At 43.1% G+C, this 25,560-nt stretch overlaps 1 protein-coding gene across 1 annotated transcript; it reads right to left on the bottom strand.

Moving 5' to 3' along the window:
* Positions 1–109: 109 nt before the first annotated feature.
* Positions 110–25,560, bottom strand: LOC115146264 (centrosomal protein of 170 kDa protein B-like). Its single transcript, XM_029688245.2, is given in 20 exon segments — positions 110–4,052; positions 4,203–4,254; positions 4,363–4,456; positions 4,770–4,858; positions 5,013–5,153; positions 7,100–7,235; positions 7,429–7,561; positions 7,564–7,653; positions 8,583–10,310; positions 10,393–10,510; positions 11,010–11,159; positions 11,503–12,494; positions 12,581–13,072; positions 13,856–13,969; positions 20,401–20,551; positions 20,651–20,709; positions 21,139–21,217; positions 22,842–22,931; positions 24,078–24,215; positions 25,344–25,560. Coding segments are annotated over 19 exon segments (5,052 nt in total). The 5' UTR covers positions 24,183–24,215; positions 25,344–25,560; the 3' UTR covers positions 110–3,813.

Below are 25,560 nucleotides of genomic sequence, written 5' to 3'. Positions count from 1 at the left end.
ATAAATAAAAGTACTTGTAAAACATGATTCTGTTGAGTGCTACAATATTAGGCTTATATCAAACAAGTGGCATTGGAATAAAAATAATGAAGATGACAGTACAACAGAATTGATTACAAATCTCTTTATTACAACATGTTATCACATTCTCTAAACTTTGCACAAAATGTATAACCTTTCCAATAAATTCATTCTGGAAAACATCATAAATAACAGATGCTGAAGGATGTGGAACTTAACATTACTTTTAGGGTGCAAGAGCCAACCAACCCAAAAAACAAACCATGGTGACTGATGACTTTAAAGGGATATGAGCTAGGTATACAACATTTGACTGACATATGACATCAATATATTTCTCAATTAAAAGTGTTTAACTGGATCTTTTGATGGAGAAATATAATAAAACGTCCACAAAGCAGAATAGCAGCAGCACTTCGTGTCATAGCAATCAAAACCTCAGAGACAGATTTAACTGAGCCCATGGGTGTAAACAAGAACTGTACTTTGTGGTATGAAACCATATATCCCAAAAGGCTTTGTGGCACTGAGGGAAATTCCTTTTACAATTTCATATACAGCTACACAAACTGTTGGGAAAAGGACAAGCACTTGTGGACTGTAGTCCCTTTATTTTATTGCATTTTCAGTCTCCTTTCCTTCCGGACAGGATATCATTTATACAATCTAACAGAATGAGAGCATCCCCCTTAGTAAAAAAAGGTGGCTTAATGTGTAGCTTCTCAGCATAAGATTAAAGGGTCCCAATGGTACTACACTAGTGCAAAATACAAGATGGTGTGGTCATCTCTAGATCATCAAGTCTTAGATATGTACATATAGCATGACATTTTGATTTAATGTATAACTGCGCAACATTTCTGCTCACAATTATGATGAATGATTAGAACAAAACAAGAAACAGCAAGTGCATCTTGCTGTTGACACCTGATTACAGTCCTTTAAAACTGACATCAACATCACAGGAGTTCATGTAGTGTGGTGTGCTTATTGGTGGAATGAAGGAGTGTACAGCAATGAGACTGGAGAAAATATCTCCAGAAAGCGACACTGAAAACTGTCAGAGGGCATTTAAGTCAGTAAAGTGTTAATAATAATCACTTCTACAAGACAAGTATCATTGGTATTCTTTGGCAAAATTGAAGCCACAGATGACGATTTCAACCAAGAAAGGGGAATCAAGAAGGGGACAGAAAGTACACTGCCCTGAGATACAGCGAGCTTCAATAGTATTGGGACAGTGACACTTTTTGTTGTTGTTTCGGCTCTGTATTCCAGCACTTTGGATTTGAATGATACAATGACTATGAGGTTAAAGTGCAGACTGACTACTTTAAGTTGAATGTATTTTTGTTCATATCAGGTGAACCATTTAGAAATTACAACACTTTTTGTACATAGTCCTCCCATTTTAGGGGACCAAAACCATTTGCTGTTTATTTTGGCTGCGCTTCAGATTATTTTGTGCCCAATAGAAATGAATGATAAATAATGTACGGTGTAATTTTATATAGTCACTTTTATTGTAAATAACAATATAATATTTCTAAACACTTCTACATTAAAATGTGGATGCTACCATGATAATATCATACCCCAAGACACACAAACCTCTCACCATTACAATATCAGGGTATGATTTGTGCATCTGTAACTTTCCCACTCATCATTATTCACAATTCATTCAGGATTAGCAGTAATCATGGTATCATCCACATTTAATGTAGAAGTGTTTGGAAACATTATGTTCTGAAAGTACCTCCAAAATGACAAATCATTATATTGGGCACAAAATCATCTGAAACACAACCAAAACAAGCAGCAAATGCATCAACAATGTTGTAGATTCACAAGCTTGATAAAATCATTGTCATTGCGTGCGAGGAATACGGGACCAAACACTAAACTTGACAACTTTAATACACAAGTGAATTTGTCCCAACACTTTTGGTCCCCTAAAATGGGGGGACTATGTACAAAGTGCTGTAATTTCTAAATGGTTCACTCTAGTCATTATATCATGTCAAAACCAAAGTGCTGTAATTTCTAAATGGTTCACTCGATATGGATGAAAATACCCTCAAATTAAAGTTAAGTGTGCACTTTAACCTCATAGTCATTATATCATGTCAAAACCAAAGTGCTGTGGAGTACAGAGCCAAAACAACAAATGTGTCACTGTCCCAATACTTTTAGAGCTCACTGTATGTCTGACCACATTATTGAAAGCTGTGCAATCAACTGACCAGTTATGACAATCAAACCTATCAGCAATACAAACACACTTTCCAAATGGCGCTAGCTGGTAGAAGCCCTGAATGAGTCCTTTGTTTTATTCTGTTTCAAAGCCTAAAATCGCTGGGCTGAGCTACGCAGATACAGCAGTTGGCTGTTGCTAGGTGATTAAAACGAACGTTCTACCCCAGCACTAAGCCCCCCAGCCCTGCCCACCTAACCATACATACATTCCACACAGACTTTCAGTTCTGAGAACAAGGAAATCTATAGTGTCAGAGAGTGCATGAGGAAGCAGACCTGATGTCTACCTTTGACTCTAGAGAATACATACGCAAAAGTTTCTACTGGCAACATGAGATACCTTGTAAAGCAATGACTCCTAGAGCCATTCTTACATTGCATTTAAAAAAATGCCTCAATGTCGTTTAAGAGACCAGGAAAATAACATTCTATTTGCGCAAAAGCAAGTGTCCAAGTGCAAATGTATAAACTCTTTAATAATATATAAATCATTACAATTAAATACTTTAGCCATTCTTCAATAGGTCTGGTCCATAGAGGGAGAAAGTAGTCAAAAGAAAGTGAGTATTCAAAGAAAGCAGTGATGAAGTCTTGAATAAACCTATCAAGGAATATAAATATAAATTCTTTACTTGTACATTTAATCAAGCAAAGTCAAAATATGCTTTAATTGTATTAGTTAATTACTTTAGTAATATATACGTCCTTAAATAAAATATACTCAAGCTGTTTTTAAATATACTGTGCTCTAGCTGATTGCAGCAAAATTTCCCCAATTAATAAAATTATAGAAATCAATCAATCAAATGCAAGTATGCATAAGTTTTCTGAGCGTGAGATCAACAAGGGTATATGGCAGAATAATGACCTCGTCTTAAAGGCCCAGTGTGGTCAAAATTCTGTTTATGTGTTTTGTATCATATTGTTCAACAGCTGATGAAACTAACACTGATCCTGGAGTTGTTGGTTGAAAATACAATCTAGACAGGTCCTTCTAATCAGCAGGTTTGCATGGGCGGACATTTCGGCTTTCCATGGTGACATCACCATGCGGTAAATTGGTTAATAGACCAATAACAATAACAAAGAGTTCCAAACCTCTGCCAAGAACAGCTAGTTTTCAGTTTTTCTTCTCCACTCAGACAGTCCTAGCAAAATTCTTGCTTGAGAAATAGTTTGTGTAAAAAGTTATTTTTGTCAATTTGAATATATATCTATTACAGTAAGGTCCTTATATGTTATCCAGAATTGTTTTTTTTATTGATATAAAAACAGTTGCAATGGCCTTTAAAGTGATTTTCCCTCGACTGAACTAACCACTGCATGGTTTTGTGTCTCATTCAACCCCTTTCTCACACCATGGCAGTTCAATGCGCATTGCAGTTGTCTAGTAGTGCACACACAGTACAGTAGTGTCTTTGTGCGGTGGGGCCACAGTTCTCTCTAGCAGTGCCTATTTCCCCCTCTAATCCACTCTCTCAACACCTGGAATTGTGATGTAGCAGTGAAGGGGAGGCACTGTGTTCCAAAACCTCAGACCACGTAGCTCTCTGCCTCAGAGGCCACAACTGATCTCCTGACACTCTCACTGGGCCTGGAGCTGGAAGAGGGAACCCCACCCCGCTGGGAACCCGAGGTTCTCCAGTATCTCGAAGGGGCCCTGGATGGCTTCAAACCGGCTGAGGAGGGGGCACTAGGAGTGGAGGCGGCACTAGGAGTGGAGGCTTTGGCTGGCTCAAGATTTCCACTGGGCTCAATGATAGTGTTGATGACTGTGGAAGGGACAGAAAAATCAGGCATAAATCAACACAACTAAAATGTTGAGGGGGAAAAAATTATTTAACAAAAAGCAAAAAAACATTTTAAGTGATGCTTGTTTACATGGAGGTTTTACTCAATTTTTGTGATGAATGTGCACTTACCTTCAAGTTGTCTCTGAACTCTTCTGAGCTCTTTCAGAATAGCTGTGATTTCCTGAAATACAAATAGGCATGTTACACACTGCTGATGGAAATAAGCATTATACAGCAAATCATCACAAATAACTATAAACTAACTGGAGAACCTTGAGGAAATACCAACCTTGTTTGAGCCTTTCAGGACAGGGATGTCATTTTCAGTATTGAGCTTTGATTCAATCTCTCCCCAAACGTCAGTTTTGTTGTGGAATAGTACCCTGCAAGCACAAAAACACACTCTAGAGTACAGACAGAGCAACCACATATCAAATGAGGAATTCCTATACTGAATATTTAAGGACCTAAGGATAGGCTATCTGCCCAACACAGCACAGTTCACTCAGTCTGAGTCCATTAGCCATGCTAAGTGGCTGAGCTCACTCAGAAAGTCACGCAGAGCTAACGAGATTACCACATATCAGAGGACTAATCAAACTTATCATCTGGTTCTGGTATGAGATGTGAGGGGAATGGACAGAAAAGGTATTGTGAATTTTTGAACATACTTCATGTCTTTGTATAAATTCATACTTTATTTTCTCAGCTAGCTGCTCTGTGTTTTCTCGAATAGCCAGAGAGATCTGGGACACTGGATTCAACATCAGATCATCCACAACAACCTGGAGAGAGATCGCAGACAAAAACAATCAGTCAACTCAATTTCACAAAAACAAGGCTGAACAGCAACTTATAAAAAAAGACAGAATCTATTTATAATGTTCAACATTCTCAAAATGGCTTGAAGTGGTATGATAAATAATAGTATGGTCTAACCACTTCCTGGTTCCATCCTCTGTGCTTAGAGTTGTATTCCTGGTCATTCATAATGGTTTGGTCGGGGTCCCTGGCTGCAGCGGATCCAGGAGGAACTCTAAGGTAGTTCACACCAGCAGCCTCTGGGATGGGATGGACCAACTGCAATACAAGAGGAGTCAGACAGTCTCAACAGTTAAGGATGGTTATCATATGTGCCAATCATAAGGTAGCTGATATGGAAACAGGGAAGAAACAACAATCAAGATGAATTGATGGATAAAACCCTATTAATGACAGTCAAATTAATGTTTTGCATTGGCCACAGATGTGAGAGAAACTCATTGATAAATCTGCAACTGAGAAGGCTGGGCAGCCTGAGGAGATGGCTGTGCTGTCTGACAGCATTGTCATGACGTTGGCCTGGGGGTAGGTTTATAACAGTCATAAATACCTCTTCCCCCCTTTCTCCTCTCTCTACCCTACTGATGTTACATTTGCAAACCCCTTTGGTTAACATAGAGATTCTGGGAACATCAGAAGGTGGGGGGAAATTAACTATATTCTGGTAAACCCGACCAATTTAACATATGTGGTGGTGCTTAATGAATATGATGTCAGTTCGGTTGTCATCTGAAACATTCTCATCAATGATAAGATGACAAACTCTACAGTGGAAAGTCTACACATCAGAGTTATCGGATTCACATGGAATTGTTGTTCAATTTAAATATTTGAATATGAAATTAATCGTGATGGGATGAAATGTGATTTTAGCTTCTAAACTGTGAGATTTGGGTTTTCATAAGGTTAGGGCTATGCTCAATCAGTGGCCCGCCCCTGTGAAGGGAAATGGGCTATAAAACTTTTCAAACACGCCCCTCTCTCCCTTCCTATATAAAGCCTTGACGACAATATAACCTCCAGTTCCGAGGATGTGAGGACGACGGTCCGATGTCAGAATGGTTCAGATAATAACTACAGAACGAAGCCAACATCAGTGTGAGCTTTGGTTGCGAATGGTATGAACTTTGAACTCTTATTCACTACAGAAGTGATACCTCCTAGCCGTTGAGTTAGCAACAGCAGCTGCAAACAAAGGTTAGGAAGGAACAGACAGAGTATTCCGTCTATCACACAACGACATTACTACAACGTATCCAATTGACCACCAGAGACATTCTTCAAAGGACTCGGTTTGGCAACACGGCCTTCCATCTACCACCAACCTACAGAAGCGCAGCTCAGAGGAAATATTTATTGCATTTTCCTTTTCCAAATGGGTGGTAATTTAGAATGCATAAGATACTGTATTTACGATAGCACAGCTTCGCCCTTTGTTCCTCAGTCTTCCCGCTCTTTCACTCAAACCCAGCCCCTTTTCTTTTGTGTAACAAGCGGTCATATCTGTTCCTCCCACTAGGGACGTTTTCCTTTATGATGTAATTTGTAATCAAGTTATGATTAATTATGTGTATGTGTAATTCTGTGTGATTAGTTAGGTATTTAGTAAATAAATAATTAAACCCAATTTTGTATTGCTGATTCAACTTGTTAGCCAGGATTCGTGCAGATAACCAAGAATTTACAACTTTCAGATGAGACTGAATTAAGGTTTTTATTTTACCTTTATTTTACTATTTTCAATGACGGCCTAGGAACAGTGGGTTAACTGCCTGTTCGGGGGCAGAACGACAGATTTGTACCTTGTCAGCTCGGGGATTCGAACTTGCAACCTTTCGGTTACTGAACTTGCAACCTTTCGGCTATTGATGTAAAATATTACTAGGTCTTTAAGAGTTTATTCGGAATATAACAGCGCTATAAATATTATTTTGTGGTGCCCCGACTCTCTAGTTAATTACATTTACATGATTAGCTCAATCAGGTAATATTGATTACTATTGATGCTATTCTATAGCATGTCATATAACTTAATCCGGCATAGCCAAAGACACGACAGCATGGAGATAATGAAAACTCTTGGTTGATATGTTGTGTATGTCTTCTCCAGCCATTGTAACAGGATTCAGTGAACACAGGTGAGGATATACTGCATTGTGTGCTAAATAAAATATCAGTGTGACTGGGCAGTGTGGTTAACATACCACCTCCCTGGCGGTGATGGTAGAGACAGGTGTATTGGCCTCCACTGCAGAAGAGCTCTGAGGATCAGCATCACCAGTCACACCATGGATCTCCCTGGCCAGGACGGATAGATCTTTAGCCAGGTCCTGACTCAGTCTAGAAGGGGAGAACAGACCAACATAGGGATGGATACCTCAGGCAATCTACCAAGAGCGAAAAATTCAAGAAGTTTCAAATGATCTCACTACTGTTGTGAACTCAATAACCACTTCAATTACCGTGCAGATAATTAAAGCACTCAGCAATAGCATTAACTGGCTTATGCTGTGTCCTTGCCATCTCAATTCACCTTGCTATCTCAGCACTGTGAGAGGACCAGTTCTGGTAGGCGTCTCCCTCGTGACTCTCCTGGTCCGAGTCTTGTGAGCGGGGTTTGGGGCGTGGGGGGATGAGAGGCTGGGAGCGGGAAGCTGAGGGGTGTGTGAGCGTTTGTGTTTAAGGGTGCTCTGGTTAGAGTCAAATTCCTCCTCGGAGGTGGAGGTGTAGTCAGAGCCTTTCTGTCGTCGTCTAGAGCCTTTCAGCCATGAATTGGTTTGAAGGGTGTTTTAGAAAGTTAGGACGATGAGGAGAAGGTAAAAACAGAGACACCATGAAAGGACACCATTAAAACACTATAAACCCTACACATCCCAAAGCACCCAAATATACCCCATAGACCCATATAGAAGGATTTTGTAGTTTTGTGCTCATTCAGATGGTAAATGTACTGATGCAAGATTTAAGTCTTGCTGTATAAACTATTCATTAGGATTTTCTTTGATTCAAAAACATTCACAACCAGAAATGAGCACTCAACCCAACAGTAATGGCTACTGTCACAAAGTCATGTTGTTGAAGACCATAGTCATATTGACACAATGTAGAAAGTGAAGTATAGTTAAACCACAGAATATCGCTCAAAGGATAGAGCACGGTATTCCACATCTGACCCACAATATTCTCATAACATTGTTCTAGACAGTTATGTTATCATGATTGAAGATTGCATAATGATTATGAGAACATTGTGCAGATGGTATATCCACCTTCACCACAGGTATTCTAGTAGAAATGATTGAAATCAATTGCAAATAGCAATACAGCATTAGTGAAGTTTAGTGGAGGCCCTTAAAGCCAAATATCCAGAAGAATAAAACCAAGGCTTGCACCTTCATAACTTGTTAGTTGAACTAATTATCTCAAACTCACTCAGAACCAATTCATCTAGATAATTGATAGGACGTGACACCTTTACGCAGACCTAAATTGTGATGCCTCCAATCCAGAAGAAGTCATTTTCATGGTTCATTACATTTCTGTAATATTTCAGGAATGGCTGAGACATATTTAGACAGTTTTACCTTTCAGGTTCTTACACCTGTAATAAATGATTACTAAGACAGTACTACATAAAATTACATTTTAAAGACAAAGGGGAGACTGATATGCGTGTTTGTTACTCACTGGCTGTGCTGCTGGTGTATTTGGCACTGCTGGAGCGGACGCGGGTGATGAGCTTGCCTGAAGCTCCAGAGGCCCTGCCTAGCGCAGGCTTAGTGCTGGGCCCGGCCACGGAGGCCTTAAGGCCAGAGCCGCTGTTGGACTCTGTGCTGCGGTTGGAGAAGCCTGTCCTGGGTGCTGAGGACTCTGTATCACTGGGAGTGGTGAAGGAGCTAGTCCTCTTCCGGGGCAGAGCCAGCATGTCCAGCCTGGAGAGCTGCTTCTTACTGTCCTGGGAGGCCTTGGAGGTCCCACTGACTTCCTGGGAGTTCTGGGAGATTCTGTCTGTCTCTGTAACCTCGTTGTCGGATGCCTCGCCCAGGCGAGCCCGGCGAAGCAATGAAGCTCTTGTGGGCCGTGGGGCAGACATGCTGTTGGAGCGGCTTAGGGCCTGGGCCACTTTGGAGGACTTAGTGGGATCCTCCTTCTGCAGGGGGACGGTGTACTTCTTGCATGCAGCGGGCCGGGGGACCTCCTGGTCTGAGGAGATGGTTTCAGGCAAGTAGGGTAAGCTGAAGCTCTGGGGGTCGTCACTCAGGTCCATGGTGCCATGTTTTAAATGTTTTACAACACAGCATCTCATTCCCAGCCTCCTGTCTTGTTCAGGCTTCCTGCTGCTGTCCACTCTCTGGGACCGCCGCCTCTCGGACAGGCGATTGAAGGCTGACTGCTGGCAACTGGGCTCCTGGGTGAAGGAGCTGGCAGAGGACCTCTCCCTCTGAAGGCCACTAGTGAACAAGGGCTTCTTGGATCCAGTCTTGGGGGCAGTCTGGTTGTTGCGCAGGCTGGCAGTGCTCGCTGAGTCCATGTCAGACTCCCCAGATAGAGAGTCATCTATGGGGCGAGGAACAACATCAGGCGGCTGGGCCTGGAGCTTGGCCGCCAGGGCAGCCAGAGCATCCTCGGGCCCATTGAGGTAGGAGTGGGTGTCCTGGCCGCAAACACCCTGGAACGCCTCAGCAGGGTCAGGGTCATTCAGAGCAGGCTGGCTGGAGATGTGTGGGAGTCTGGTGACCGCAGCATCACTTGGCTGGTCCTTAATGAAACTCTCCTGCCTGACCAGAGACACTGACATCTCGTTGGGCTCAGGGCTGACTCTGCCCTGGTAGTCAAGCTTGGGAGCTGATGAGTTGAGCTTGACTGTCTTCTGAAATTCTTGTCCACCCTGTTGTTTGGTCAGGGTGGCTGTGGAGAACTGTGGTGTGTTGGGATGTGGTGGTGGTTTTCTCTCAATCCTGGGTGTATTGGGTCTGGATCCCCGCTCCTGTTTAGACACACTCTCCTTAGAGCCAATGTAGAATGATGTAGACTTGGCTGGGAGTGTGGGCCTCTCCTTTTCACTGCTCTGAGATGTACTCTTGTCTGTCCTCTCTGGTGTGGGCATCTTCCTCTGCTCCACGATGGAGCCGTCGTCTGACTTACTGGCATCACTCAGGCTGTCTTGGTCAAGGTCGTCCTGTACAGACAGGTTGTGGAGGTCCTCCTGTGGTCCAAGGACTCTGAAGCTCCTCTCTTTGATATCATAGGTAGAGTAAGTGTCCTGATGGATAAGAATGCTGGGAGTTGGAGTCTCATTAATTTCCATCGTTGGTGCCTGAGAAGGAATACGCTGTGTTTTGGAACTCGGGCCTTCCGATTCCACACTATTGATGTTCCGACTGAGCGTTGCCTGATGGACGGTCCTCCCACCAACTGAATGGAAACAGGAAGATACATTTTTAATCAAGTTGATAATAACTCATTATCATTTCAAATTCTGTGCAAATTCCCATACCTCCTCCTGACAGGTCCATCTGTGAGGGGATTTCGAAGAGGCCTGAGGCAGGGCCAGAGTGTGTGTAGCTGTCTGCCAGGCTGGCCCAGCAAGACACCCACTTAGAGCCACCAGGTACCTGCAGGGAGGATCACACTAGTTATTCACATGTCTTGATAGCAGTCAATAAATAGAAATCAGGCTTAAAATAGAAGGAAAAAAATAACACAATCACATTCAAGAAATTTTATTTGGTTGACAAACCGATTAGGCGAAGAAACACATTCACAGTTTAGGATGTTGGGATATTTTTTATATCTGAAAATGACATTTTATGACAGCAAAAATCCAATTCATTCCACTCCTCAGGTAGAAACCAAGAACACCACCAGTGAAAACACGTTGGACACACCCAAACCCAGTCGGAAGTAAAGAACTACCACACCAACACCCCCAGAAACCAACAGAGACAACTAAAGATCTAAGAGGGATATGAGGTGAACCATGGAGAATCATGAGATCAGAACAAGTAGAATTGTGTTTCCAAGGCTGATAGCTTATTGAACCAGCAGACTGATTGTTGACTGATTAGCTGTAGGAATGTGTCACCACAGAGCCCAGCTGGGGGGGGGGTTTACCTGCACCAGATTCTGTCCCTGCCCTGGAGCTGGCATCAGATCCACCAAGCTACTCTCCCTACGCTCCTCCCTGTCCTGAAACTCAACAGGCTTACATGCTGCTGCTGCAGTCTGGCCGGGCTGCTCTGGCCCCTCAACAACAACAAACACCTGTCAGGAACAAAGCATGATGTGAGTGTGTGAACGCTGTCTCTGTAGGGCTGGAGGCTGCCACATCCACTGGCTTTCCTATGTGACACTCGCGTTGGCTTGTGATAGATAGCATCATAGTCGCATACTTGACAAGGCAGGTTATCTCATGGTGAAGCATATGACATGACAAGGTGTGATATTAAACAAACTTAGAGAGATAAGACGAATAAGTCTCTCAAACTTAGAGAGATAAGACGAGAGAACGACAGACGACTACAGAGAACGACAGACGACTACAGAGAACGACAGACGACTACAGAGAACGACAGACGACTACAGAGAGTAAGGCAAAGAGACTTGCCTGTTCTATCTTGCTGCGTGCCTCCTCCACCTCTTTATCCTGGACCTCTGTCTCAATGGTGTAGGTCCCTGCTTCACTCAAGGTATCATCCTCCTCGTTCCCCAGGCCTTTGGGGCTTGTGGCCTCCAGGCTGCGTGGGGCCTCCAGGCTGCGTGGGGCCTCCAGGCTGCGTGGGGCCTCCAGGCTGCGTGGGGCCTCCAGGCTGCGTGGGGCCTCCAGGCTGCGTGGGGCCTCCAGGCTGCGTGGGGCCATGGGCATTAGAGGGGCTTTCAGGGGTGCAGACTGGTGGGTACAGGATGAAGTCTGAGTCAGGTATGGCTGAGGGGGGCTTGGTGTGGTCTGGTGGGGGTGGGAGTGGGGTGCTATTGCCTCTACTGTTGGTGGGGGGCTGGTGGTAGGAGACAGAGGAGATGTATTCTTCACCCAGGTTGTGTTCATGCTCGGCCTAGACTCCTGTCTGGACTCCCTCAGGAACTCAGCCGTGAAGTCCTGGGCCAGTTTGGACCTGCGTCCCACACTTCTAAACAGCCTGGGAGGGATGGAGCAGGAGATGTCGTTACTGATCCGATCCTCCATCTTCTCCCTCCTCAGGGAGCCGGCCCTCTTGGGGCCTCCAGAACCCGGGCCCTTCAAGGGAATGGTGTACTGCTGGGTGGGGGTGCTGGGGTCGCACCTTTTCTCCGGCTTGTTCCTGAAGGCCGGGCTGTCGAGCTGGCCTGTGTTGTTGGTGAAGGACTGTGAGCGCTTCTTGCGTGGATTGTCGTCAAAGAACTCAATGACGAAGCCCTGCTGGGGGTCTGCTTTGTCCTGGCTTGGAGGAGGGGAGTGAGACTGAGGATCCGCTGAGTCAGGGTTGGTGAAGGGTCTAGGGAGGGCCAGCTGGGGTGGTAGAGATTTGTGAGGGCCCATCGGTGGCTTTAATTGTATAGCCCGTTTCCCGTTTACAACAGGATCCTCAGAGTCACTCCGAGTCCCATCCTCATGGTGGTGGCCTGATGATAAAAAGAGAAACACGTTAGCTCTGACAGCAACAGAGGATAGTAACCGTGGAGTCAGTGAATAAATGGTCAGAGTTCACCTGTGGAAGCCTCGTTGCAGATGGTCAGGCCACTCTTTGAGCTGAACATGTCCTCTGTCCGAGACCACCTCCTCATCATGCTCACATCGCTTTGGACCAGCCAATCAGCCACCTTGCACTCCGCTGATATCACCTCAGTGGGCGCTGTCACCGCCTCCTTACCCGGGAGCTTGCGTTGCTGGTGGAAGGAAAACTTTGTCACATGGTCCTTGATCTTGATCTTGCTTGGTGTGCATTCATCAAACTCAATGGTGAAGGAGGCGTGGCTCTGCACCCCAGGGGGCGTGGAGGTGGGGACTGGAGGGAGAACAGGGACAGGGAGAGAAGGGGGGTCAGTGTCCTTAGTGGGAACCTCATGGAGCTCCTGCTGCTGGAACTCCTTGGTGGGTATCTCAAAGTAGCTTGGCTCCCTGTGGTGTGAGTAGATTGTCTTGGCCTGGCTGTCTGACAGGGAGCCGCTGATCTCATGTCTGGAGCCCTCTTTAGTATTCTCTGTTAGGGCAGACACAGTGGGAAGACAGTAGGTCTATATAGATTAATACTGTAAATTGCAGGCACAAAGGACATGCAGTATGTGAGGTGGGTAAGGGAAGGTATCACAGACACAACTCTAATGAAATATTACAGGGGAGTACTAACAACTGTGGCATACTACACCATTCAAGGAAAACATAATTTTAAAACTCTGTCTCTGCCAAGTATTCGCTCTTAAACTGAAGCCACAAATAACAACATTGCTCCAGCAGCTAGACTGAGCAAACAAACAGATACATCAGCCAATCAGTGGGTGCCAGGCCAGCTGGACATGTAAAAATGTCACTGTGGGAGCTTGGAGTCCCAAAGGAGAACGGCTGAGGGGTAATCTGTTCCAGCCAGGCTGGGCAGCATGAGGCTGACAGTCACCCTCCCTCCTCTACCCCGTCCCCTGGGCTTACAGGGTAATCCATCACGAGGCGCTGGCTGCTGGCCTGACATGGTCCAGGACTGGCTTGGCTCAGTGGGACACTGGCCACTCCCTGTCCCCAGTGGGCACTACAGAGCTTGCCAGAGCTAAACACCATTCATCTCTTAGTACACTGCATCCAACACTGATGTGGTGCCATACCAAAGTGTTATGTTTGCCACTCTAATCAAATACAAGAGCAGTAACCTTTATGAGCCAGCACAGCTAATAAGAAAACTGAAATACCAATCCTCTTTCAAAGTGACACACTCACATATCCTGATCAACAAATTAATTGATAGAGTAATAGTAGAGTAATGTTTGTTTCAGACCTGCAGGGTCCTCGTCTGGCCGCTGTCCTCCACTGTGTTCAGCATCATCCTCCCCCCACCACAACGGCTGCCCATACAGAGGAGTGGGTCTGGACACTGGAGTCTCGCTGGCCACTAACAAAAGCACACACACGGACAGAGAGTGAAAGAAATCAGAGAACAGAATTAGTATAGCGCCAACTGAATGATGTAACTGTTATTCCTACTATCTATGGCAGAATGACTGCACAAAAGCTTTAGGCCTAAACACCATAACATCTGTACAATGCCAAAGCATTACAAAACAGCGTAGCAAAAACAGTCACAGTAGATAACATTAGGAATAATATAATGCATTTTGTCCCACGAAAATGTTTCTAACTCTGATAAGAACGCGCTCAGCGTGTCATCTGGAAAAACGTGTAGGGCTGGGGGAGGGGAGGGTACTGAGAAGCTCAGTTCTAGTGGCTTTTTAAAAAAGGACATTATTCTACAAAATGAATGGAAATAAAAGTATGCCGACACCATTTTAAATATAATTTCCACCTGAGCCCAATAACACAACGGTAAATGAGCTCAATAACACAACGGTAACTGAGCTCAATAACACAACGGTAACTGAGCTCAATAACACAACGGTAACTGAGCCCAATAACACAACGGTAACTGAGCCCAATAACACAACGGTAACTGAGCCCAATAACACAACGGTAACTGAGCTCAATAACACAACGGTAACTGAGCTCAATAACACAACGGTAACTGAGCTCAATAACACAACGGTAAATGAGCTCAATAACACAAAATGAGCTCAATAACACAACGGTAACTGAGCTCAATAACACAACGGTAACTGAGCTCAATAACACAACGGTAAATGAGCTCAATAACACAACGGTAACTGAGCTCAATAACACAACGGTAACTGAGCTCAATAACACAACGGTAAATGAGCTCAATAACACAACGGTAACTGAGCTCAATAACACAACGGTAACTGAGCTCAATAACACAACGGTAACTGAGCTCAATAACACAACGGTAACTGAGCTCAATAACACAATGGTAAAATTATATAAGTTTAATTATTTTAAGTAAATAACCTATGCATGGTCCATATTATCAGATAGGCTATGCCTGTAGCCCAAATGATGCAGCAAAGTGCAAATAAATAGGCTGAAGCATGGTGTTGCCTATCTGCATTTACTGTATTTGGCTAATCATTAGCCAGATCTCAAATGTGATCTTTTAATTAGTTATTATCCTATTGATTAATTTTATGCCACAAAAAAACGTGCATAAACAGTGAATATAATGTACTGTAGGCCTACCTGTTAGGGTAACACACCCCTGCCTGTACTTCTCACAGAAACCACTTAATGTCACAATTTCTCACAACACTTCCCTGGTTGCCACTACTATTGCGCAACAAAAATATGTTTCATCAAAAAATGTTAAGTCACTCCCCCCACCAAAAAAAAGTGTGTGGTAGGGTACCTAGGGCTGTGGCGGTCACAAAATTTGGTCAGCTGGTGATTGTCAAGCAAATAACGGTCGGTCTCACGGTAATTGACCGTTACTTAACAAACAGATTTAGCATCTCCTGGCTTCCTCAAATAGCCTACAAGCCAATTAAAAGTCTAATAAATCCATGTAATATAGCCTACACCTCCACAATAAATCCATTATTTATGTTAGACAGAACTAAAGAAGCATGATATGAAGAAAATGTAGTCTATTTCTGAAGAAAAGAATAGCATACTCTGAGTTGTCCTTATTGTAGGTCCTGATGTGGCTATGCCAAATGGCTGTGGGCTACACTAGTTCATTTAGCAGACAAGATTTGATTATAATTCCGTGGCATTATTTTATAGTATGAAGAATACAATTGAACAAAGCTGAATAAAATATAAATATTTTCTCCAAGCGATTTCAGGGAGTGCGCACATGCAGCTAGCTATTCTATGTTGAGCGGTTGACAAAGAAATAGGTACTCTATGCTTAGAGTTATTAATGTAACTTTAGTTGTTCTACAAACATTAGGCTATATGTTTTGCTTTTTAATACACTGTAATGCTGCATGATGAGACCAACAATGATTTGAAAAAAAAAAAAGTTGCTTGAAAAGGCATGAGCTCTGCTTAGTTTTTTTTTTGCACAGGCTGTACAGGCTGTACACTCCAGTAGTCTCTCATTCACAATTTGACAAGCACTTGATAATACCTCGAATTTCATGGTGGCTGTAATGCACCCTAAAAAAAAGCCATGCCTTTCGCAGCACAAATGAGCTGCGCAATCCAAAGCGTCTCTCACTCACACAGCTCTCTGTCACGTGATCGCGTCTTTCTCACAGGCTACAAGTGAAGACCGACACATCGGGGACGCAACTGCGCACGTCCTTATCCAATTCTGAGGTGCATATTGAAGATAATAGAAGAATTGTCCACATTTACTTTTTGTCAGTCAACAAGATGAGTAGGCATAAAGAACAGCAAAAGCACTAGCCTATGTCAATCTACAATCCCCCATAGTACAGAAGTTTACCTATTCTATTCTGTGCGAGAAATAAATATTCCAAACATAGTCTGGAACAGTTGTGGGATGTGATAGATCCAAAATTAATACAACCACTAGCATAAAAAAAAAGAAATTATGCAGTGTAGCTGACCCAACAGATCAGAACGCTTAGCATAAAATGTCAATGAACTATTAGGCTATTTCTTGACACTATAAGCGCAGCAATGCGCACATGGTAGTAGGCTATAAGCGGGAATGTTCCATTAACGGAACACACCATTATCAAAAGTGAACACAAATGAAATTATGCATGTAATGCTTTTATTATATGAAAATGAACTTCCCCAAACTTGAAACTCACATATTGTTTATTTATTTATATATACCAGTTCTCTACAGGCTCTACACCCCTTGTAAAGCGGATTAATGTGCTTGATTAAGAAGTTATTTGACCACTTTAGTTGTGATACAAAAATCATTAAACATATAGGCCTATGGGCTAGGCTACAAGAGCTGTGCGACTATGATTAGAAAAGGTTTAGGGGAAAAAAGGCACTATTTCACTTAAATAGTGAGTGGAGGAAGCTTTTCCAAGTGGTTTATTTTCCTGCCAACCAGGTAGGCTGTACTCATGTTGTAAATATAAGCAATGTGCTTAATATTAGGAAAGTTGAGAAATAAATATAGTAGGCCTAGCATATAGAAAGCTGATGAGATCCTCGTTTTTTTATTAGCAGCCATCACGCCGTTTTCTCCCACAAATACACAGCCTATAGAAATGTTGTGCAATATGAGGTCATGGGGTCTCATGAAGTGTTTGATTAGATTTCAGATTACATTTGGGTTGATGTCAGAATGATTAGAGGGACAATACAGTGCTGAGTACCAAGCATTTAGCAAGTTTGGTAGGCTACTAATGACCAGCAGCAGAATCAGAGCTTGGAGAAGCCTAATTACCGTGACTAAACAGTCATGTGGAATTTGACTGCCTTCATGATTCGTGGCCGCCGGTATGACGGTAATACGGTCACAACAACAGCCCTAGACGTGCCTTTCTGTTTCTCCCTCTCATTGTTGATGTCTTATTGTGTGATCTGGGAAACATCACTTTGGAGTTGTAGTGCTTTGGTTTATTTAGGCCAGTGTGTGAGCCCCAATGGAGCGCTTTAGTTTTCACACAGACACCAGGCATGTGGATAATCTGATTTATGCCACATAGGCTAGCATCCCGGGCTGGCCAGACAGCTGTTAAACGTCATCACAGCCATGAAGGTGACAAGAAATCTGCCCTAATACCCTTACTGGTCAGATGGATAAAAACAATATGGATCAATCATGATTATGTATGTCTGTACAGTGCTGTGAAAAAACATTTCCCTCCTTTCTGATTTTCTCAATTTTTGATACTGAATGTTATACTTAATATTAGATAAAGGGAACTTGAGTTTACAAATAACAAAAAAAATCTTACACATTGTATGTATGTATTTAAAATGTTTTCCAACACCCAGTTCCCTTGTGTGAAAAAAAGTAATTGCCCCCTTACACTCAATAACTGGTTGTGCCACCTTTAGCTGCAATTACTGCAACCAAATGCTTCCTTTAGTTGTTGATCAGTCTCTCACATCGCTGTGGATTAATTTTGGCCCACTCTTGCATGCAGAACTGCTTTAACTAAAGCAACATTTGTAGGTTTGCAAGCATGAACTGCTGTTTCAAGTCCTGCTGTAGAATTCTCTAATACAGAGCAGAATTCATGGTTAATTCTATTAAGGCAAATCATCCAGGTCCTGAGGCAGCAAAGCATCCCCAAACCGTCACCGCCATGTTTGACTGTTGGTATGGAGGTTCTTACTGTGGAATGCAGTGTTTGGTTATCATCAGACATAAATGTGACCCATCTTGTCCAAAAAGTTGTCTTGTGTATGAGCAGGTGTTCCTAATGTTTTATACACTCAGTGTACTGTAGATGGAAGGTTATAGCAGTTTTTATTAATGTTCTGCTCTGGAGAGATGGGTCACTAAACTCTGCAGGCCAGTGTTTTTATTTGAAAAACTTCACATTTTACTTTCATTACCGTTACCATTATCTCCTCCCTTTATTGAAGATTAGGATTAGAGTATCCAGTCTCATTCTCCTCCCAGAAGGATTGTGTATCACATGATCCCATTTATAACAGAAGGCCCCTCTCCCTGCTTGGTCTAGGGCCTGGGAATAACTGATTCAGTGTTTCTGCTGCACTCATTTTGGAGCATGAAAAATATTTCTGCTGAGGCGCACTTTGAAGATGCTAGAACAGTCCACTTTTACTTTTCCTCTGCAAACAAAATTGACACCGGTCAATTCTAGGGTAGCTTGAAGTACAATGCCAAAATACTTTTTGGGGAGGGGCTTAACTTGTGATGAGATAGATATTTTTTGTTGAGCAAGAGTAGTGGCAACCAGGGAATTGTGACATTAAGTGGTTTCTGGGATCAATAGGATAATAACTAATTAAAAGATCACATTTGGGATCTGGCTAATGATTAGCCAAATACAGTAAATGCAGATAGGCAACACCATGCTTCAGCCTATTTATTTGCACTTTGCTACATCAGTTGGGCTAAAGGCATAGCCTACCTGATAATATGGACCATGATTTGACTATATACACATGGCCCAATATGTAAAAAAATGTATACATTTTTGTTAATTATTACAATGTGTTATTGGGTTAATTTCTGGATGTGGAAATGATCATTTACATGGTGTCAGCATACTTTTATTTTCATTCATTTTGGAGTAGAAAATTATTTTAAAAAGTCACCAAAACTGAGCTTCTAAGTCCATCTACATGAAAATGTTGACTCATATTTCATAGAAATCTGGAAACAGTGGACAGTTACTGTAACGTCTATGGTGGAAAGAGTGAATAGCCCTAGGTCCTGTCAGGGTAGACTAGTCACACCCAGGCCTACTGTACACTCAGAGAGCCTGCAGACTGCTTTACAGACAGGAAGCAAAAGGAGAGGCCAGGCTCCACAGTCCACACCTTGCAAGGCAGCAGGAAAAACAGACATATCCTGCTCACAGCCTCAGTGTCTGAACTGTCAACAGGGTGCGGACCCTGCCACTGTACTGTCACTGTGGTCACCTCACCAGTCCAGCTGCTCCAGTAGGAAATAAGGAATCAGTCAGCAGCTATATTAACCCATCACATACAGGCAGAGTGGGAGAGGAAGAGGCTGAATGTAAAGCAGTGTTCACTGCTGGTGTCTGTTGTTTCATAACCTTGTGACTGTCAGTAGTTAAAGCCACTAGTGATGGTCCACCCCTGCATTACCCTGCTGAGAACAAGCCTCAGTGCTTTAGGAACTTAACTGCACTCTAAATCCTATACAATCCCAAAAGATGTAGCCCTGAGCAGAGCTGAGGACAGAGGGACACCTGTAAGTACTGTTACGGTGCAGTGCCCGCTTGGCACGAAAAACACAGCCACACACACACACCACCACCAGGAGTAGGTCCAGCACTACTGCCTATGTCTGGAGCCCCAGTCCAGAGGCATGGCAGACAGACATAAGGCTGTGTGTGTCCCAGCTCAACAGGCCAATATCACTTCACTCATCCTGCCAACTGGAGTTCCACACTAGTAACGCTGCTCGTCTGACCCTACTGGATTGAACCTTTGACCCAATCCCCTCACAAGGTAACTTGATCGTATACTAGGGGTTCGCTTAACAAGGAGAGCTGTGTGCATCTACAGATCCTCTAACACTTTTTGGTATAAAAGGCTTCTTCTTCCTCACGTAAATTAGATAATGAAACTGACATCAGCAGCAATATTTTACCTAAGGCATAACAGACTGGTATTTGCTGGTACTGTTTGTGGCAAGACAAACAGTTAAGTTCATCAATTGTAATTGCTATCATTTTCGACCTTGCAGAGAAAATGCCTAGGCCTGGTCTATAATGTAGGATAGCACATATACTGTGGGCTCTAGAAGAAAAGGACAACAAGAGGTGGACAGGGGCAGAGTTGAAGTTGCGAGTTAAACAGGGTTTTTACCTGCTGCGAGGGCAGCTTTATGCTCGGCTTTCTCCTGTTTGAAGCAGGATGAGTCTCTGGTCTTCTCCTTAGCATGTTGCCTCTCCTTCTCCTTCTTCCTGGCCTCCAGTGCCTTCATACTCATCTGCAGCTGGCTGGTGTACTTCTCATGCTAAAACACACAAGAGGAAAGTAGGATATGAAGAAGCCTCTACCTGACTATCACTCATATTCATAGATGATATGTACATGTGTGGAAGTTCTCACTTACTTTGAGAGCCTCCTCTGGCACCTTGTGTTGACTCCTCTCCAGGATGTACACATGAGAATGTGGAAGCAGAGTTAAAGAAGGTTTATTCTGACAGTAGCCACTGTGTTATAATAAATAATACATGCAGCTTTTTCCCCCTGTTATTTCAACTCAATTTAACTATTCATGTTTTTCAGCTCAAGAGGTTCACGAGTCCAAGAAATGTTCAGTCCAGAGTTGAACATAATCTAAAACCCCTGACTCAAACCACAAGGAATGAACATGCTGGGAGAGTTGGGTACACAAACCACAGAGGAAGAAGAAAATGTGTGTTTTAAATTGCAAGTGTAGACAATACTTTCTGAAATCCAATTGTTTGTAAAAAAAAAAAAAACACACAAAAAAACATTACAACAAAAAAATATGCATCCGTTTGATCCAATCAAGAAAATCCCTAATCAATGAAGATTCAATAAAACAAAATCATAATCAGATAAACAAAAGGATATCATATCCAAAGCGGATGACATCAGAGAGCATCAGGGTAATGTAAGTCTCGTCTGGGATTCTCAGATCATTCACAAAAGTCTGGGGAGAAAATAAACAGTTTGTTTTTGTGTGTTTACATTGAAAGCATCAGAAAAATGTATACACAGGAATTATTTGTTTTCACAACAATCCTGATTAGTTCAATTCCATTGGAATAATAACAGATGCTGATGATAAATGAGTTAGTTGTCACACTGGAAACAGGTCCTTCCCTTCCACACACAGCCTCTGGGGTTTGCCAAAGCTAAGATGCTTTGCAGTTGGCTGTTTTCCCAGTGAAAGTTAAGCTATCCTACCTGTACGTTAAGGCATTAATGAGATTATGCAGTTATGTAATGGCCATCTATGCTGAGTAGGGCTCAGGAAGGCAGTCAGGGGACACGTGGGTAAATAGCCTATCAGTGCGTGTACAGTAAAGTACAAATAAGAAACAGCCACCATGATACATGTCAGTAACATCTAATATTCTGGTCTGTTTAGATGGGGGTGTTCTAACAGATGGTGCCACAATACACACTTCAGGGGAAAATGCTGTCTTTCCCTCTCCTCATTCCTGTGGAATAACAATGCAATGAAGTGGCAATAGTACAAAGAGAGAGAGAGAGAGTGTGTGTGTGAGAGACACCAGAAGAAGACGAGAGAGAGAGACCAGAAGAAGAAGACGACGAGAGAGAGAGAGAGACCAGAAGAAGAAGACGACGAGAGAGAGAGAGAGACCAGAAGAAGAAGACGACGAGAGAGAGAGAGACCAGAAGGAGACGACGAGAGAGAGAGAGACCAGAAGAAGAAGACGAGAGAGAGAGAGACCAGAAGAAGAAGACGACGAGAGAGAGAGACCAGAAGAAGAAGACGACGAGAGAGAGAGACCAGAAGAAGAAGACGACGAGAGAGAGACCAGAAGAAGAAGACGACGAGAGAGAGAGACCAGAAGAAGACGACGCGAGAGAGAGACCAGAAGAAGAAGACGACGAGAGAGAGAGACCAGAAGAAGAAGACGACGAGAGAGAGAGACCAGAAGAAGAAGACGCCGAGAGAGAGAGACCAGAAGAAGACGACGCCGAGAGAGAGAGACCAGAAGAAGACGACGCCGAGAGAGAGACCAGAAGAAGACGACGCGAGAGAGAGACCAGAAGAAGACGACGCGAGAGAGAGACCAGAAGAAGACGACGCGAGAGAGAGACCAGAAGAAGACGACGCGAGAGAGAGACCAGAAGAAGACGACGCGAGAGAGAGACCAGAAGAAGACGACGCGAGAGAGAGACCAGAAGAAGACGACGCGAGAGAGAGACCAGAAGAAGACGACGCGAGAGAGAGACCAGAAGAAGACGACGCGAGAGAGAGACCAGAAGAAGAAAACGAGAGAGAGACACCAGAAGAAGAAAACGAGAGAGAGACACCAGAAGAAGAAAACGAGAGAGAGACACCAGAAGAAGAAGATGAGAGAGAGACACCAGAAGAAGACGGGAGAGAGACACCAGAAGAAAGGGACCAGGACAGCAGAAAATGCAGTGCTCATTGCCGCTCTAACAACCATCTCTGGCACTGAGAGAGGGCTCTTTTGTGCTAGGGCTGGGGGACTGGTAGTGGGCCTCTGGACCCTCCAGGGAGGGCTGTGGCTGACTGGATCCTTTATTCAACTTGTAAGCAGGGGACATGGACTCACCCCGTTCAGGCTGCCCAGGTCCTTCACCATGTGCTCGTCTGTGGCTGGGTTGTAGTTGACGACTGCATGCTGCTTGTCCACACTGCGCGACTGTAAAACAATACAGAGAACAAAGCTGAGAATCTCATACTGATGAGCTAACAAACCTCAGACTGGATACTGTCATAAGCAGCGCAACAAAATATTTGCAATGAAGGCTACATGCATGTACAGTAGATACACAATGTGCTCATAGCCAAACGAATAGGCCTTTGAGTTTGCTTACATTCCTGCAAATAATCACTATTAACCAATGCAAGCCTGGTGCTTATGTTAACCACTGTTGAAATCAAATAATATTTTATTTGTCACATGCGCCGAATACCGTGTAATGCTTACTACCCCTTAACCAACAATGCAGTTAAGCAAATATTTACTAAATAAACTAAACTATTATATATATATAAAAATGACAATGAGGCTATATACAGGGAGTACTTGTAACGAGTCAATGTGCGAGGTACAGGTTAGTCGAGGTCATTTGTACATGAAGGAAGGGGTAAAGTGACTATGCATAGATGATTAACAGCGAGTAGCAGCACTGTAAATACTTTTTTATTTAATCCATTTTAAAATAAGGCTGTAACATAACAATATTCGGAAAAAGTCAAGGGGCCTGAATACTTTCTGATTGCACTGTAAAAAAAGTAATATTTCCAATGATGCCTGGAAGTGTTGCCTGAATGTGGACAAGAGCAGCTTTTCAATTCTGCAAGCAGATGTGGTGGGAAGGACATTTTGAACAAAACACAGACTGAGGAAGCATTATTTTTCCCAGTGGCTTAAATAAAGAGATAAAGCAAGACTGAGAAGTACACAGAGAGAAACTCCCAAAGAATTCCAAACAGTAACTAGAAGCAGGATTTTTTTTGTTGAAAAACAGCAGAGTGGAATGCATCACTTGCATTTTGCTTTGACATTGAACAGTTGACAGAGGCAATTCTCCCAGCAGGCACTAATTTTATAAAACACTCGTAACACAAACACTCACAAATACACACCTCTCATGTACACACAGGTCAACTCCTACCAGATCTCTAGTACATTAACCTAACTTGCTTTGTTTGCATTATGACCCTAATATAGGCCACATCCTTTCACAAGAGGGTGAATGGACAGCTGATTGTGTAAGGGTCACATGACATATTGATGGTGTCTGGTGTGTAAACATAAGGTGCTGTAGATGTCGTTACACACCTGCAACATGAGCTCGCACTCCTCCCGGCCTACAAAGATCATCTCTGGTGGCAACCGATGTCTTGTACCTGAGCTGCTGACCAGGAACCATGACGTCACACTCATCTTGGAGCCCCAACTCAGAGCCTTCTTCACATCCTGGGAGGGGACAACACGTAGAGAAGTAGATTGTTGTTGTCACCACATTCACAGTAATTGTGATTTTAAAATCGTAATCCACCGAATGGGATTTTGGTGGCTGCACAACTAACCAAGCAACTATTTATAAGATTAGATTGGACAACCAATTGGACAACCAATTGGACAACCAACAACTCATCAAGTCTTTCCAGATCTATCTATCATGTGCTTTGACAGTTGAGTCCATTATTCTTAGGAATGTCACATTGTCATCAAGTGATACTCATGCACACACCACACCCAAACGAAAAGGCATTCAGCACACTGGGATTCCTTCAATACTGGCCCATGGAAAAGGATAAGGAGGAACTGACTACATGTTTATGCATCAATTTATTTTCCACAAAGCTGAGCAAGACACTTAGTTAGACATGTTGCAAACACAGCAATTTACAGTCTACAAACATGATTGGATCTTATCAAGCTCGACAATGGATTTGTTTGGGTGCCTGAACTAACTCATTCTCAGTATTGATCATCTTCGCTGAACAAATCATACAGTTTGGTCAACCTCAACTTCTATTTGCTGCAATAATATTACCATACCACTCAAAGAGAAAATTGGTTTGGGTTGGAGGTGCAACTAACTACACGCATAACTAGGCCTATGTTAGAAATATGTGTGATCAATGGCTTGTACTGTGGTGGTAGTAGTAAGCTAAGCTAACTATATGCTCTCCAGTCACTTTACTAGCCAATACATCCCACATAACTATTTGGAAAATGAATGCAAATCATCATATCTAGTTGTCAAACAAGCTAAAATAATATGTCCGTGATGGTAATAGAAAACGATGCTGCTGAAGGTTCCAATGTAACAACACTTGCTGTAACGTTAGCCAGCAGTTGACATGTTAAATTCTTATGGTGAGACTGACCCTCCACTTGTACTAAATTATCTTAATTCGAAAGAATTTGTAAATGACTGGTCTGCCACAGTAACTACGTTCTGTCTGTGGTTAACTAGTTAACTTTAGCTAGCTACCTATTTCAGCTGAAAGCCAAACATGATCATACAGGAAATAGGAAAGGTTTTCCCGAATCGACAAAAGCCGTTTTTAAGACTCCCTCCCTTCACAAGCATACCTTTAATCCGGACCCTGCTTTCTTCAGAAGAGTAGCCAGCGTTAACACAATAAATACAAATGTACAGTTGTATCTGTGTCCTCGTTTAGTAAAGTAGTCACAAGAGCACTGATGGCCGTCCAGGTAAATGGCGAACACACCCTCACTTCAACATTCACTTGACAAGCCGACAAACCCTGAGATTCCACTTCACTTTCTCTGCCGCGCACAAGGCTCG

Source organism: Oncorhynchus nerka, linkage group LG18, assembly GCF_034236695.1.
Source record: "Oncorhynchus nerka isolate Pitt River linkage group LG18, Oner_Uvic_2.0, whole genome shotgun sequence".
NCBI classification, from domain to species: Eukaryota; Metazoa; Chordata; class Actinopteri; order Salmoniformes; family Salmonidae; genus Oncorhynchus; species Oncorhynchus nerka.
This window is presented reverse-complemented; position numbering and strand designations above follow the sequence as displayed.